This window comes from Hirundo rustica, chromosome 1 (genome assembly GCF_015227805.2).
Source record: "Hirundo rustica isolate bHirRus1 chromosome 1, bHirRus1.pri.v3, whole genome shotgun sequence".
NCBI lineage: Eukaryota > Metazoa > Chordata > Aves > Passeriformes > Hirundinidae > Hirundo > Hirundo rustica.
Genome location: NC_053450.1, coordinates 98,356,559 through 98,374,499, shown reverse-complemented (window position 1 = coordinate 98,374,499; position 17,941 = coordinate 98,356,559). Strand labels below are relative to the sequence as shown.

At 41.1% G+C, this 17,941-nt stretch overlaps 1 protein-coding gene across 3 annotated transcripts in view; it reads right to left on the bottom strand.

The window, feature by feature from the left end:
• TNS3 (tensin 3) overlaps positions 1-17,941 on the bottom strand; it is a 238,915-nt gene that overhangs the window by 180,001 nt on the left and 40,973 nt on the right. For all 3 annotated transcript variants that reach the window (XM_040081081.1, XM_040081145.2, XM_040081154.2), the window contains exons 3-4: positions 1,659-1,711; positions 726-897 (exon numbers count right to left, since the gene is read on the bottom strand). In XM_040081081.1, coding sequence (XP_039937015.1) covers positions 726-897; positions 1,659-1,711 — 225 coding nt within the window. The remainder of the gene's footprint in view (positions 1-725; positions 898-1,658; positions 1,712-17,941) is intronic.

Below are 17,941 nucleotides of genomic sequence, written 5' to 3'. Positions count from 1 at the left end.
AAGGCAGAATTCTGAGGCTATCAGTCCATGTCACAAGTTCAGGCTGGTTCATAATGCATCTATGACATCTCAATTTGTGAGAAGAAGATAATGTATTTAAATCATTAGTGGAATCTCTCTAGTAACTAATATCTACTGTGAGTAAACTTTGTGTTCTTGAAGTCATGGATTTAATTCTAACAGTTTACACACACTACCTAAAAAGACAGTGCAAGAAAAAAAGTAAATAAAATACTGGCCTTGTTTTAAATTCACCTTCATAGAACAAGGTGAGACAATATATGCCATAACAGAACACATCAAGAGCAACCATACTTTTACATGTTGCCTTCACAAGTGGAGACATGACAGTGACAGACTATCAGATACCCACTGGAGAACCCAGATGTAGCTCCCTGCTACAAAAAAAAGAACACACTCCACATTGCAGGGTGTAAATCTTTTAAGACCATGCTTTGGACAATGAAAATGGTCAGTGCCATTACTCTTCAGCATTTGACTACATGTTATCACCACATCACCACAGAGACTGCACTGCCCCAGCAAAAAAAAGTGTTTTCAATATCTAGCAGCTTAAAACACAATTCAAAATCTTGCACTTGCTTACAAGGCTGCAAAGATGGACCAAAGAGTGAGTTTTAGTTTATAATGGTTCATGTGGACATAAAGTAGTCTTCATGCATGACAAAAGAAGATGAGTCACAAATGGCTGATCTTACACATACCAAGTAATTATCACCATGTTTGGATTTGAGCATTCGTGTTACTTCTTGTAGATTGTGGAGGTAAGTTTCCTCAGAACAGCCAGCAGGGAAGGATACAGCAATAATCCGCTCTGTGATGTAAGTGAGGTCAAGCTCATAGCCTTTCTCCATAATGTGATCAAAGTCTGCACTTCTGGGAAGAAATTAGATGTGGCAGTAGTTCAAAGCAATTTACAGCCAAGAAAAAATATGGCATATTAATGAGAAGAAATTGCAACTTAGACTCCTACAGCCAAGCATCAAATGTTTGCAATAATTTCATTACAATTACAACTCATTAAACGCCTACAGAGCTTGATGTATTCAGTTCAGAACACAAATGTAATTCTTCACCACAATTCTTTAAATCTAAACTATAGTGCAAAAATCTTTGCAACCAATAATATGGAAAAGCAACAAAATGAATACAAACAATTTGACAAATACAAGCACAACAAATTTGTGAGTCAAACATAAATGTATAGGTACTTCTGTACATATCTCTCTGTAGAATTCCTCAAATGCTTTACAATTTGGAAGCTTGACCAGCAATCTGTAAAACACTGCAGATCTTGAAGCCTGCTCTGAGTAAAACTGAAGTGAATCTAAAACCAGCCCCCAAAGTACAACAGACATGAATGTAATTCAATTAATTTCACTGGTTAATCTACAAAGACTTCTCTTTCTTTTCCAGGTGATGGGCACAACTTCGGCCTTCTTAATAAAATATCAGCTCAGTAACTATGCCTAGTTGTTTTCTCATAAAGGCATTGTAAAAATGGTACTTCCATAGCAGGTCATATCTTGCAGAAGACTGAACTCACAGAAATCACAACTACAAATAACAAAGCCTAAACCCACCTCCACACCACATGACACTGCATTTTTCACATAAAATATGAAAGAAATACTTGCCGTGACACTTTGTCGCAACTGAAAGAGGAGTTCTTCAAAGCACTGCTGGAACTCTGGAACAAAGAAAGCAGAAAAATCAATCCAGTACCTTACTTGCTGTCACCAAAGTCAACACTTCTGCCTTATTTCTTTATTTATGATTTGAAATACTATAAGAACAAGAGGATACACAAGGATCATTGCCCTATGTTTTGAATGCAAATGCTGTGGTTATGCCTAGGTTTTGTCTAACTTTCTACTACCTCTTTCAACTCACTACTGACAAAAAATCCTTTGTGACATTTTTAGTGCTTTTCTTGGTAACTGCATTAAGATTAGAGAAAACATATTGGGCTTTGAGAATATGTAACTTCATTTTATGTATAGACCTGCAAAAGTAAGTTCCTCTCCACTGATTTTCTTATGACAATATTGAAATATTCACTTCTGTATCAGACTCCTGAGAATTTTATCCTGAGAATGTGTAGTAGTTTATTTTTGTAGTTCCATTTGTTCAGTAATAGTAACTATGAATGAGAAAGTGTAAAAATATTCTCCCTCATGACCCATAGTAATAGAATTTGTCTCACCTAATTGTAGCTGTCTCAGATTTAAGCTCCAGTGTGATTGTCACCCAAGCTCTGTATGTAACAGAGACAAAGAGACATCTGGAGGGGGTAGCATCCGTTCCTTCCAGAACAGGTTTAAAAATTAAAAAACCCTACAAAATGACAGCTACTATACAAACATTAAATAAAAATAAAAAATAATGTTAACTTTACATTTAGCCATGTCTATATATATATTTAGCTTGTGTATATTTTCTTTATTTTTTAATTTGTGTATTTTATTTTTAAATTTAGCACTCAGATATGTATGTCTTGATACAGAAAATCAGAAGTTAAATTTAGTATCATGCATCAGTAAATCAGTAAGTGAGAGAGTACCTCCTCCTCTCTCTGCCTTGAATTCATACTTAATATATGACACATGCACATAAAAGCTTATTTATTAAGGGTTAGAGCTGGAAAACAGATAAACTGTTTTGGCTACACACAAGTGTGGGTTCTTTGTGAGACCAAACGACCACCGACATCAAACGGAAAGAGTCTGCTCTCTCTCACCAGGTGGGATATAACACCTTTATTCTTGACTCCTGCCCTGCCTGGCTAGAGCTCTTTCCCAGCAGCTCACTGGTGACAGAGAGTAAGGCCCCGCCCATGCCGGGGCTTTTTCCCCAGGGGGCAGGGTCCAGAGGCAGGGACAAACCACTACCCAATCAGGGATAAAGTGGAAGTGGAACAGAGTTGGGTTACAGCTCAGCAGGGACAAACCACATGATACAGTGAAAAAACATTACGAACCAAAGAAACACAATATAAACCCAATTAATGCATTACAACATTTCCTCTTTTCTTATTAAATTAAGAAGGAGGAAGGCTCAGTTCGTGGGAAATGCTCAGAGTTTGGACCTTGAGTACCTTTAAAGTTGCAGAAGAAAAAAATGACCTTTAGTGCAAACAAACTGTCCAGAAAACCACTGTTAAGGAATAATGATAATTAGAAGGAGGTTTGGCGCTTTCTCCTCCTCCAGGCAGCACTGGCCACTTGTGGGGCCTCTGCAGGTGGCTTTGCACTTTTAGGGATGAAAGGTTTCACCCACTCAGCTGGCATCTACTTAAGACCTGGGGGAGTGGACACACAGGCGTACCCACGACCCCAGGTGACCTGATCATGAGGACTTTTTGTTTCTCTGGTCACTGGATCCTTTACTATCATATCCGGTGACTTTTGCTGAAAGGCAGAACTGGTTAAAGCAAGATTATTTAGTTTAACATTTACATTTTTTTTTTTTTTGAAAAATTCCCTTTGGACCTTTGAGACCTCCCGCCCTCATTGTCCTGAAAGTCCAGAAATTGCTTCTTTAAAGGGCATTGAGACACCCAATGTCCAGCCTGATTGCACAGGAGACATGTTTTTCTTCTCTTGGCTGTGGCACAGGCGCAGGAGGCACGGCGTCTGCAGCAGCAGCTTTTTGTGGTGCCTTGACTCTGGGACTGTGGCTTCGATGAGCTGTTATGAAGGGGACCTTTCTGGCACACACCTTGAGCATCTCATGTAAAGTTGGAGCCGGTTCTATGGACAGGCTGAGGATAGCTGACTTGCACTGTTCCTTTGCATCGGCCAGAGCTATTTCCTCCAGGACCTGCTCTTGGGCTCCTTCATTCTTAACCTGCAACTCGATAGCTCAGGTTAATCGCTCCACAAATGTTACAAAAGGTTCAGATGGAAGCTGCTTTATTTTACTGTAAGGTTGGAAAGACCCATCGGGCTGGATTGCTAATCGAATTGGCAAATTCTTATTATCAACAGCTGTTTCAGGATTTTGCCAAAGCTCTGGAAGTAAATCTTTTTGCAGGTCAAAGGGAACTGTAGGATTCCTTGCTAAATTTGCTTTTAAATGGTTGCAAAAGTACTCTCTTTCATATCCAAATTTGGCCTGAGCTTTGCATGAATCCTGACTCGCTTGTTGGGGGAAGAGGTCCCAATTACTGTGGACAACACTCCCTCTTTTTGACTGTCGATATGTGAAAGGGGTGGCAGAAAAGTTGGGATCGCTTCCTGCTTCCGGGTTCCCAGCTCCCCCCCTCCTCTCCAGGGCGTGGGAACTGGGACTGTGGGTGGGGAAACCGTGGGAACCAGGGGCAGGGAGGGGCTGGAGGCATGACTCACACGGGGAGGAGTTGGAGGGCAGAGGTTTGAGGGTAGGGGGCAGAGTCAGAGGAGAGGGCAATGCCGAGGGCAGCACCAAAGGGAGTGAGGGGTCTGGGGAGAAGAAGGGATTGCGGGAAGGAGGGACAGACAAAGAGAGAGACTCCTCGTGGCTTGAGAGCACATGGCTTCGGCCATTTTGGACAAAGGAATCCACTCCATCTTGTAACCCCCAGATCTGGGGATCACTAAGATGGGAGGTTTGAGCACACGGACTGCCTGCAAAGGTACAAACTGGGGAAAATTCACGAAGAACTGGCTTTTTTCCCCTTTTCATTTTGCTTTTGCAATGCAAACTTAATTTTTAAGCTATAAAAAGCAAAAATTGCATTTTCTTTATTATTAGAGGAGCCAGATTCAACTATTTTATTTGCAAGTTTCCCAAAACTCCGGAAAGCTTATTTGCTCTAATAATACATCTGAAAATTGAGAAAAAATACATCAAATTAATTTTTTCAACTGTTTCTTTGGACAATGGGTCTTGCCATTTTCCAAGGCACTTAAAATTTGATAATAGACTCCTTTTTGAGACACAGAGAGACTAGCACCCATTTCTGGCTCAGATTTTAAGTTTCTGTGTCCCCTTTAACTGTGACTGGGAAACTGAAAGTTAAAAAACCCTCGCTGGAGAGAAAAAAAGCCAAAAAGGGGAAACAGTTTCCTTTTCCATCTCCCCGCCAAGCTGCCAAAAGAAAAGTGCTATTAAAGCACCCTGAAGGTTTACTCTGAAAGCAAAAACCTTCCCCAAAAGGAAAAAACCCTTTTCCCTGAGGATCAATGCCTTTGAAAAGATTTTCCTTAGAAAACCAAAAGTGGTACTCACCAAAAATCCAGCGTTCCTTTCCTTTCTCTCCCAATCACTCCTTTTGCCTAAGACTGACCCTTTTTGGTGCAAAAAGAGCTTCCAGTCTCGGTTCCCAGGGTTGGCTTTCCATGAACATGTGGTCACCTTCCCTGGGAGCAGCCCGCTGGTCGGGGGCTTCTTCGCAGCACTCCGATGGGTTCTTTAAGTCCAAAGGAGAAAACTTCAACCGTGCCCGTGGAATCCTGTGTTTCAGAGACTCTACAGCGAACGCCAAGCCTGATGGGTCTGTCTCTCTGCATAGGTGGGCTACTTTTCGTGACTCACGTACCTGTGTGAGATTCCTCAGCCACATGCTCCCTGAGAGGTTCTTCCAGCTTTCTGGGAACCTCTTGCAGCTTCGAGCCCCACGCTGGGTGCCAGATGTGGGTTCTTTATGAGACCAGATGACCGCCGATGGCAAAAGGAAAGAGTCTTCTCTCTCTCACCAGGTGGGATATAACACCTTTATTCTTGACTCCTGCCCTGTCTAGCTAGAGCTCTTTGCCGGTGGCTCACCGGTGCTAGAGAGCGAGGCCCCACCCATGCTGGGGCATTTTCCCCAGGGGGCAGGGCCCAGAGGCAGGGACAAACCACCACCCAATCAGGGATAAAGTGGGAGTGGAACAGAGTTGGGTTACAGCTCAGCAAGGACAAACCACGTGATACAGTGAAAAAACATTACAAATCCAATGAAACACAATATAAACCAAATTAATGCATTACAATACACAAGTGTTCCCAAACCAAATAAATGGTGTTTGAATGGAAGATGCCTTAGAACTTTCCACAAAATGATGCTGTGTATCAAAATCTGGGAATAGCTAGGACACATACAAGCATGAAAGTGGCACATTTTCTTTCAGAATTTCTGAAAGTGAACTGTTCTGGCATATTTTAAAGCACAATTGATGGCATAAGGCGCACCTCGTGTTTGGTCCCAATTTCATTAGTTTCTGTCTTTACTGAGAAAACAGATGATGATGAAACTTCATGGTATTTTCAGCCTCTTTTTACTCAATCCCTTCTTAGAAATTTAAATGCTTTAGATAATACACTATGGGTGCCAAAACAAGTAAATAACCATAACTGAAATTCAAGACATAGCTATTGGCATATTTTGTTTTGGTTTTATAAATTGAAAGCAATTAGAAGCAGGACGCTACAATTCCTTGGTTTCTGTTGGTCACAGATCTAACCATTGCTTAAGCAGTACTTCTGCCATTTACTAAAAATTTGATGACTAAACTGTCATGTATCCTGAATAATGAGACACTTAAAACTGTGGTGGTGTGGAAGTTGTTTCATTAGGTTTTTGAACATTTTTGTATAATTGATCTATTGGGTTTTGTAAAAAGTTTTTGTAAAATGGTTTGTTCTGTGTACCCCCCTATTCCCCCAAGTGGTTTTTCCCCTCCTGCTTGTTATATAACCTGACATTATATGTCAATCATCCCTACCCTCACCTGTTGTTGTCAATCCCCTCTCTCTCCCTCTTGGGCGCCCTGTTATTTTGGGACCCTTCCCTGGAGTCTGGAAAGTTCCAGGGAGGGCGTCATGTGATAGGCGGGTGTCCTGGAAATCCCCTACTCCCCATCAGTGATTGGTTCCCCTGTTAGATGTTAACACCCCCAGTTATGCCCAGAGCTAGTCTGATTGGGCAATCCTTTGTTAACACCCCTTGGTCCTCCCCTGTCTATAAACTGTTGCACGGCTGTTGTTTGGGACTCTCTCGAGCAGCAGCAGTCAGGTGCGGAGCTCCCGTTTGGTCTCCCCCTCAATAAACCTTCATTATCCCTGCTCGGAGAGTCACTCTTCTACCTGTCGCCGTTGTCGAGCTTACCATCAGGTCCATTGCCAGTGTGGGGGAACCAAAACCCCACACGGAGGAGGTCGCCTGTTTAACTTGCAACCCCAACCTCGAGTGCATGAGCCACGGTGAGGAAACTGAGCTAGCCTGTGGCCAGCGCCTTCCAGGAGTGCAGTGGACACCATGATATAAAACAGCTTTCTCTGGTAAGAAAGTTAGTGATAAAATCATTCCCTATTTCACACTGTTGGGCTACATAAACTAGCATAAATCCTACCAGTATGCAGTGTTTAAGCATATGAACAATTAGGTAATGCAAACGACGAGCAAAAAAACACAGTAGTGAGATACATATTTATTTAGTGTATGCATGTTGTGTCACCAAATCATCAGAATACAAGTTTCCCCAAACAGGATTCAGCAGCACAGGGTAGACCATTCATAAAGGCAAATCATCTCCATCCAAGTGAAAAGAAACACTGTTTACTGCTTGCTACACACTAGAGGGATAATGGCAAAAAAATACGACTAATCTTCGAAGACAGCAAATGCTATCTGGCATACCCCAGAATGGACAATTACACCGAAAATCTCACAGAACTAGGTATGATTTTCATTTCCTGACAACTAACAGCAGTAGAGAAGATGCAAGGCAATGAAAAACAGTGGTTCCATATGGGGTGTTTTAATCACACATCGCTAAAAATTTAGAGTTGTAACCAGGACAGACTCAGTGAAACTAGTGCTTGATATGTTGTAAGCAGGACAGACCACCCTGATGTTATTCTTCTGTTAATTTCTCCCCATGATTCTTGTTCCCCTGCTTCCCTGGGACTGCCTGGCAATGCTGTCACAACCAGTATACCCAATAGTATAACCATACATATAAGGAACAGTTTCCAAAAAAGTTAACACCTCCTATTCACCTACTTATTGCATTTTAAGTAATTTTTATGTTCCAAACAATACCAAATAGACATTATCTCTACATAAGCAAGTGCAAGGAACCTTTTGGTCAAATTTACCTGCAGTTGTATGAAAGCCAGCAGGTAGAGGCAACAGCTTCTCAAAAAACAACCATCTTCTCTCCAGTCACAGATTTGTATTAATAAGCAAATTCATTGCATCCAAGGTACTGTGTCATTGTCCTTTTCCAGTATAAACTCAAGCTAGACAACTATCTTCTTTGACACACTCTGTCATATAAAATAAAAATAGCTTCTTTTACCACCATTGGCTCCTGCATCTAGTACTGGGTTCATCAGAGATTGTTATGCCAACTTTCTCAAAAATTAAGTCCTCAGACAAAACCATCTATATTGGTTTTGCACAGCCTGGTTTTTGGTAGCAGGGTGCCACAAAGATGGCTACTGTGGGAAACTGCTGGAAAAGTTTTGCTTTTTGGTCTTGCTTCTAGTCAGAGAAGAGAAGGAGGGGAGAACATGTGAAGGAAAACAACACAGCAACACCAAGGTAAGTGGAGGAGGAGGGGGAGGAGGTGCTCCAGGTGCCAGAGCCAAGATTCCTCTGCAGGCCATGGTGAAGCCACCCTACAGCTGAGGTATGATACAGAAGCTAAGAAACAGTCCCATATTTAATTCTGAATAATTTTCACCAGGTCACAACAGTCACTAGACCTAAGTTTCCCAGTACACCCTGCTGCCAATGCAAGCATAGAAAGTGAGCCAAGCAGTCCAATTAAACTAAAGCACAAATTGAACAAAACAGACTTTCAAGATCAGCCCTGTTTATTCACCTTCTTCTGACACCAAAGAGGATGAATTTCGTCATGGATCACCTGGCTTGCCTCAAATAGCAAGCTTGTGCTTGTCCCACACAACAAACAGCATCTCATACCTTTATCTTACTTTGAGACCTTTCACAGCTTCAGAGCAAAAACATGACAAAGGTCATGTACAGGCTATCTCACACCACGTGGCACAGAGGTGGCATTGAGACAACTTCTCCACAAGTCCACAGAGAGAAGGAGTAAGAAATAACCTTTCTGCTAAATCTGCATCGCCTGTCCTATAATGAAATTATGTCTCTCAAAGAAATTGAGAAAATCAAGTAAAAAATAAAGCCTGCCAAAAAAAGAGTTATCTGTAAAAAAAAGTCATTATCTCAGCTAGATGATCATTCTTAACTTTTCCAAGAACAGAATAAGGAAACTTGGGTTACAGCCAGTATGCTTACATACATCACTACGCTTACATACTTCATAGGTTAAAGTCCTCTGTAGTAGACACCAGAAAAATTATGAAAATGACAAAGGATAAAGGGAGTTCAGTTTTGACCCAGACAAATTTTTTGCATTTTTGCAGTACACTGAGTCACTACACAGCTCTGGAAAAGTAAGTAAATCAAAAACCTAATACATGAACTAGTAGTTTCCAATACCAAAGTAAAACTAGACATTTGGGCCACACATGGGCTTAGAGATACTATGTGAGATTATGAGTGGCTCCTTTTGAGACTAGAATCAAAGACAGGCTAAGGAAGCCAAATGAAAAATCAAGCAGTTGCCTTTCCTAAGACCCTGTTGCTGGCACTGAACTAAACTACAGTAGTATTAGTAGAATGATACAGTGTCTGCTTAAAAATTATCTCAGCACTATATAAGAAAACCTGGTTTCAAGGACTGGGTTGTTCTAAACAGCTGAGCCAGCTGTACATCAACCATATATTGTGTTTCTTTGATGAACTGCACTACGGCACTACTGAAAACTCAGAGCCACAAGATCTGACATGCACTCACATAGCTCATCTGTTTCTCTCCTGAGCTCCTTCTTGACTGAAAGCATTAACAGACATAAGGATCAATGAGTAGAAACTACAACTATCTGAAATGTAAATCAGTGATGAATCTGTGACTCAAAGGTATCAGAGGACATTTTGAAAGAATGACATGTTTCTGCTTTGGATATAAGTATTTTATTTGTATCTATTTTTAATGTTGCTATAAGCAAAAGATAATTTTATTAGCTAATCTGTATAAAATTATATGTGTTTCACACAGATTTTATTCATTTTATGAAACTTTTTTTCTGTGTGATTGTTCACCATTCAAACAGCATAAATAAAAATACCAATAAAAAGACTCATCAGCAGGATACCTGAATGCATTTGAACCAGATCTGTGATGTATTTTCATTTCTCAAGCCATGGAGAGCAATCAGAAGAAATTCTTCAACCTGTTCCAAGGCCCAATGTAAAAGTTCTGTACAATCCAGCCTACTGCAGAAAAAGACCGGGCAATGAACTACATGGATTGTTGGACTGCTCACCATAATAATAATTCCTCCTGACACAGTGAAATATGTTTGGGTGTTTTGGATGAGAACCAGAATTTGCATAATCTTTTGGCCTCTGGCTTTAGAATGATTCCAAGTGCAGAAAATATTCATACTTTGTAAATAAAAATGTTTCTATGCTATTGTGTATCAATTCCTGCAGTAAATATTAAAATATTGTTTTAGTTGACTCTATGTAAGAGATTTATTTCTACTGCAAGCAGCTATTTGTTTGAGAGCAAATAGAGTTTTGTTTTGTATACTGTGGTGCATAAAAGTCTTGATCTGTTTCCCTGTGTAGTGTAACAGCAGTAGTCCAGACAGATGTGACCCTTGCAAGTAGCAGTGTCTGAAGAACTTAAAATCCCAGCTTGCTTTCTCTCTGACTCTTAGCTGCTGGAAAAGCTGCTCCCATGATTCTTTCATGCAACATTTCAGCCAAAACTGCCAGGCTCCCCAAACAAGTTAACTGTAGGGCTCTGTAATCCACCTCAATTTTAACAAGTTTGTTGGGGCCCTTGGATATAGAGTTCTACCTACCAATCTGCCAGGGAAAGAGGGAACTAACCAGGGCAGAAAGATTACTTAGATTCAAGAAAACAGCCCTTCTCATGGCCTGAAAGTTCCTTGTACAGTTGGGCTGTCTACCCATCATTTGGTCTCTTTTCATAACAGAGAGAAGGCACATAACACATTTCTGCTACTAAGGACTCTTTAGAATAAAATACTGAATGCATGTAAAGTCATTAGTCATGTGAGAATTAAGTATAATTGTGTCTTACTTCGTGTAAAATTTTACAGGTATACACGATCACATTTAGAAAATTGTATTTCTGGAGCCTTAGTTCTACCATATCTCAAGACTAGGAGTTCGCACAAAGCTTTGTGAGGCTAGCACCTAGCCCTAATCAGCACTATTGTCTTTTGCACACCTGCCTGGGCGAATCAGAGCTGTGTCAACACTCAAATGACTGTGTTCCACTACAAATCTATGGGGAAAATGAATATATCCATATGTAAGTACTACTACTTTAAGTATTAGGAAAGAAGCTTAACTCAACTGACTAAAATAATGTATGTGCTCCAGCTGCAGTTGTAGCATAGTTTCATAATTATACTAAAGTTTTGAAACAGCTTCCTGAATGAGTACTATCCATAGGCAATGTAATTAAGCACAACAGACACAGCAGAGCGTAAAGGCTTCTGCATTAATTCACACCTACCACATTGTGAAACTCTGTAGAAGTACTGTATGGCATGATCAAGTAGCACCTAACACAAAGTTTTTGTATGTATGTGGTCTATTTCCTCTAAAGTGATAGTTATGTGCAAAGTAGAAAAAAACAATGGCAGCAGAGGGAAAGGCTTCTGAGTGGATCTCCTGAGTTTCTCTCAGACCTAGTTAAGATGCAAGTGATCAAAACTGGAGTAAAACTTTCACCACAAATTTAGAGCATCTGTTAACTAACAGAAGATTATGTATACACAATTCTTGAATAGAAAGTGAATAATTTCTGCCAGACTTTACCTGAAACAAGGAATTTGATTTATATGTTTTCAGCATGTTAATATTAAGAATAAAATAACATTCCATGAGGAAGCCCTTTAAATGTAAGAAAATTGATATGGCATAGCAACTGGAACAAATATAAGTTAAAAGATCAACTTCATATTTAAAACAATACAAGAATTGATATTAACCTTGCTGAAATAAATATCTCTTGACTTTCTGAATGCCTCTGAATACAATTCAGTCTGTGAAGATTACAGTATTTTACTTTATTTCTCCCCTGCCTGATCTAAAAACAAGGAATGCAGAGTTCATTTCATTGATTCTTAAAAAAAACCTCAGCGGTGGAAAAAACCACTAATGGTCCTAATTTAACACAGTACAGAAAACTAAGTGCGTACTTTGAAAATGACTAGCAACAAATGCTTTGTGAAGATGTGATACAAATAAGCAGCCACAAGCAGGAAAATAAATCAGGCCAAGTTAAAAAAAAAAAAAAAAAAAAAAAAAAAAAAAAAAAAAAAAAAAAAAAAAAAGGAGAGATGATAAATAAAATAGAATTACTTTACACTTCTGGTTACATGATTTTTAACTACCTTAGAGTTATTAGCCTGCAAAAGGAAAAAAGTTAACACAAACAACTTTAATTCTCCAAATAATTTAAGTATGTTCTAAGAAAACCCCTCCTAATAGCACTACATACAGACACACACATACACAAAAAAATCATTCAGAAGTACTGTCATGGGTTAGCACAGTTTTGTTTCTAGTTATAGAGAAATATGGAATGTTTTTCCCTGCCAGGACATTAGAGTTGCTTTAGGGGGAGAGGACAGGGACCTATCAGAAAGCTAGCCAAGATACTAGCAGCTAGTTTAGCCACAAAAGATGCCTAAGGAAACGTTGGGCAGTGAGACATTAATTTTGAAGAACTAAGGATTTTTAGGAAAGTTAAGACAATAAGTTGCTGAAATACCTGAAGTAAATAGGTAAACTTTGTTCACAGTTAACAGAGGCCAGATCTTAGATAAGATATCCCGGATTTAGTAACTCATTGCTTGTCAACTTTATGTTTATGTAGCTGTGCTTGTAATGGAAAACAAAATGTGGTGAATGGGTGTAAGAGTCTGTCTGAAGTTCCCCTCATTTGCCTCACGATCGTCATAAGAACCCCGAGGACCCACTGCAGTTCTGGCCTGCTCAAGGTGGATGCTTGCCAATCATCTGTGGGTGCATTTTTCTGTGTCACCATGCCACGGTACACGGGCTTTGAGCAGTGTAATGGTAGTTCTGTACCTGAAGATTACATCTGCTTCACGGTCCCTGCTTCATGACAATAGCCTATGAATTTCCCCACCTCTTGGCCAAGGGAACTTTCTGGGGTAACTTTGGTGGTCCCCCACGGAAAATCCTTCATCTGCTTCGCAACCACCGTGACAGACAGAGATCAAAGTCCCCTTCCAAGGACTGAGATTGAGACCCCTATATGAAGCCCCTCTCAAGGACTGAGACGTGAGACCCCTGCAACCGTAATTCAGGGGATCGGGGCTGACTTAACTGAAGCGAGATGTTTGCCTGGAGGCGTGATCGTTGGACCAAGAAGACAATGGCTCTCGCTTACTGCTAAGGACATGGACTACCTGTTCCCCCTTGGTGGCTTCAGTAGATTTACCTGTTCCCCCCCCGTGATTGAGGACTATAATAAAAACCCCTGAGTTAACCAGAGATTTTGAGAGAGAGACTCTCCCCGACGTGACAGGCGGACCCATCGACTGGACCACGAGGACTCCATCTCCACGTTTGGTAGCTATATCCCCCCTTTCCTCTATCCCTTTCTCTATCTCTATCTCCTTCTCTCACTCTTACTCTCTCTATCGCATTTGCTATGGTCAATCAATAAAGGGTGCATTTGTTTTAATGCTGAAATCCCCTCTGTGTTGTGTTTTGCACTCTGAGATCAGTAAACGAACCATCACGACCCCCGCTTGTACGAGTGGATCGTGACATTAAATTGGCGTCACGGACAGGATTCTGATAGACGGAGGGGTTTGCAGGGTCGTGTGTAGTCTGTAATAGGGGAAGGACGTTTCGCTCCAGCCGCACCTAGCCTGTCATTCCCGAAAGGGTTGAACAGAGCTAGAAAGCAAGGGGGGCGACTCGAATTTCCCGCAAACTGCACACGCCTAGGTGATAAGCACCCCCATACTCAATTGAGGGTTCTGTCTTCAGAATTTCACAAAAGATCTCTTAGTGCAAAAAGGGGAAACTGGTTTTGTGTTTGTGTGTCTCTGGACTGTCTGGGAAGGAAGGGACAACCTGAAGAAACTAAGCAGGGCCTCCCAGGCAGATTTTGTCTCTTCACCCACTCAGGGAAGTGAAGGGAGACACAGCCGAGCTGTGTGTGTGTGTAACTAAGTGATACCTCCCTGTTGTGGTTTTGATCCCTTCATAAAATTAATAGTGTAAACTAGGCAATATTTTGAAACTGTTTTTGTGTTTGTATGTCTCTGGACTGTCTGGGAAGGAAGGGACAACCTGAAGAAACTAAGCAGGGCCTCCCAGGCAGATTTTGTCTCTTCACCCACTCAGGGAAGCGAAGGGAGACACAGCCGAGCTGTGTGTGTGTGTGTGTGTAACTAAGTGGTACCTCCCTGTTGTGGTTCTGATCCCTTCATAAAATTAATGAAACCTTAGTGTAAAGGACTAAGCTGTACTTTGAAACTGTTTTTGTGTGTCTCTGGACTGTCTGGGAAGGAAGGGACAACCTGAAGAAACTAAGCAGGGCCTCCCAGGCAGATTTTGTCTCTTCACCCACTCAGGGAAGCGAAGGGAGACACAGCCGAGCTGTGTGTGTGTGTAACTAAGTGGTACCTCCCTGTTGTGGTTTTGATCCCTTCATAAAAGTACTAAGAAGGCTAAGTTGCATTTTTAAACTGTTTTGTATGTGTGTGAATTTGGACTGTCTGGGAAGGAAGGGACAACCTGAAGAAACTAAGCAGGGCCTCCCAGGCAGATTTCGTCTCTTCACCCACTCAGGGAAGCGAAGGGAGACACAGCCGAGCTGTGTGTGTGCGTAACTAAGTATTTCCTCCCTGTTGTTTTGATCCCTTCACAAAATGACTGAAAATCTTAGTACAAAAGACAAAGCTGCATTTTATGCATTACTTGCTAAACACAATGCCAAGCCTTCTCTGGGAGGAGAAGAATGGGCACAATGTAATTGGTTTAATTTGGAAAATATTATTGATAGAGTATGTTCTTTACAACATGAAACAAAATTTAAACTGGGCAAAAACAAAACTATCCTCTGCTCAGTTTTGGGAGCTTGTCTTTCAGCAGCTGTAGAAAGTCGCTTTAAGCGAAGAAGTGAGGAAAAAGCTATAATAGACTCCTTTCAAAATCTAGTTGAAATTTTGCAAAAACAATTAAATGAAGAAAGGAATGAGATCTATGCACTGAGAGCCGCCCTTAGAGAGGAACGTGTTAAAAACTCCTATAATGTTGATTCCTCTATGGAAACAGAGGAGAAGGAAACTCCTCACATTAAACAAATTTATCCCCATAAGGAACTTGAAGCAGTTAAAAACTGAGGGGAAATCTGCTGTCCTCACTTGAGACCCTTGGTTAAAACAGAATATAATTATATAAATGATGAAGATTTTGAACCACATATCACAACCAAACATATACCATACAGTGCTACTGAATTGGCTAAGCTAAAAAAGGAATACAGCCGCCTCCCACAAGAATCAGAGACAGAGTATGTCTTCCGAGTGTCCCTCACTGGTGGAGATCAAATTAAATTAACTGAACACGAGGCTAATGGATACTGGGGACATGGAGTTTTCTTAACAACAGGTGATAAGCGTGACGCTTGGTCCATAACACAGCGCGCGGCTTTTTGGGCCGGGGGAATAAATCCTCTGGAAAGGGGAGACCCCTTAGCCATAGCTACTACCCCTGACCAACTCCTAGAAAGCGTTCAAAAGGCCGCCTGTCTGCAAATGATCCATGAAAAGAAATTGATTCCTGGTTTTGAATCCCCGATGCAATTACCAGTGAAACCAGAACTCATGACCCCTTTAATTTGGGGGCTTCCAGAATCACTTAAACCTACAGCAATTACTTTACAAAAGACCATAATGGCATTAGGTCCTGTGGAAAGGCTGGAAAGAGTCCTTGGAAGCCCTTGCAACCAAACTGAATCTACCAATCCTGGGTTTACACCATATTCAACCCCCTCTCAGCCCCCAGCTTCACAATCTAGCTCACCTGCTAGTAGCTGCAAAGTTTGGACATGGGTGGATCTTGCTGTAGATTTAATTAATTACAATAGACAATATGGGCCTGTGAAAACCCAGGAGGAGAAATCAGAAAAAATAAAAGGTGTTCGTTTTATTGGGACCCCTCATAGTGAGGATTCAGAGAAGGGAAAACAGATCTCTAACCGCCACCGTTGGTGGCTGTTAGGCATTAAAAGGGGGGTCCCCAGGGAGGTGATGGATGGTTTACCCCTTGAAAAATTACAAAAAATAATAACTAATTGGCACTCTCGAAAGCCAAATTTATCAACTCAGCCCAGTGCACCCCTCCCTTCCCGAGATCTAGACAGTGAACCAAAACTAACCCTCTCCCAGCCTCTCCCTGGTAATTCAGGTTGCGAATCAAAACAAACAACACCCCAGGGAAACTAAATTCTCCGTTTCTTAACAATGGGAGAAGAAACGGAGTATGGATGTATTTGAGAATGCTCACTAGAAATAAATCAGGAGATATATTGATCACAGCTATTACGGGCCCCAAACGAGTATTTGTAACCTTTTTGGTTGACACTGGGGCTCAAATCTCTGCACTAACAAAAAGGGACGCCCAGAAGTGTGGAGTTGTTCCAACAAAAGGACAGCGTTACATTCTTAATGCCCTAGGAACTACAGAAACTATGAATATGGCTTTAGTAAAACTTATGCTTCCTGGAGAAGAGGATCAGTTGGTCGTCAAAATGGTAATTGGAGATATTCCAAACAACTTATTAGGAATGGATGTTCTTGCAGGAAGACAGTGGGAAGATTCTGAGGGATTTTTGTGGTCCTTTGGTACACCGCCAATTAACATTAGATTACTTCAAACAGCACCTGCACTACCTTATAGTAAAACTACTAATGTGAAACAATACCCTCTTCCTTCTGGCACCAAAGAAGGCATTAAAACAGTTATACAGGACTTGCGAGACCAAGGAATAATTGTTAATACTCACTCTCCTTTTAACTCTCCAGTGTGGCCTGTTTGAAAACCTAATGGAAAGTGGAGACTAACAGTAGATTTCCGCAGGCTTAATGCCAACACAGACCCTCTCACAGCAGCAGTTCCAAATTTAGCTGATTTAATAACATCAATTCAGGAAAGGCTCACTCAATCATGGCAACTATAGATGTCAAAGACATGTTTTTTATGATACCTATACAGCCAGAAGACATGGACCATTTTGCCTTCACATGGGAAGGACAGCAATACACTTTCACTAGACTTCCCCAAGGGTACAAACATTCCCCCACCCTGGCTCACCATGCTTTAGCCAAAGAATTAGAGAAAATACCCAAACCTGATAATGTGGATGTTTATCAATACATCGATGATATTCTGGTGGGAGGGGATGAAATAGGAGTAGTGGGGGATACCCAACAGGAAATAATCGCTCATTTAGAAAGTCTGAATTTACAGATTCCCTCTGAAAAAATTCAAAAACCTTCCCAGGAAGTGAAGTTTTTGGGAATTTGGTGGAAAGGAGGTATGACATGTATTCCACCAGATACCCTCATCTCTTTAGATCAGATTAAAATGCCTGAATCCAGGAAAGATCTTCAGCAAGCTCTAGGACTATTAGTGTTCTGGAGAAAACATATTCCAGATTTCTCAATAATTGCTAGGCCCCTTTATGACTTGCTGAGGAAAGGGGTTAAATGGGATTGGACTCCTGCACAAGAAGAAGCACTACAGTTGCTGATTTTTGAAGCAACAGCTCATCAGGCATTAGGCCCTATCCATCCTACAGATCCTTTCCAGGTAGAATGGGGATTTGCC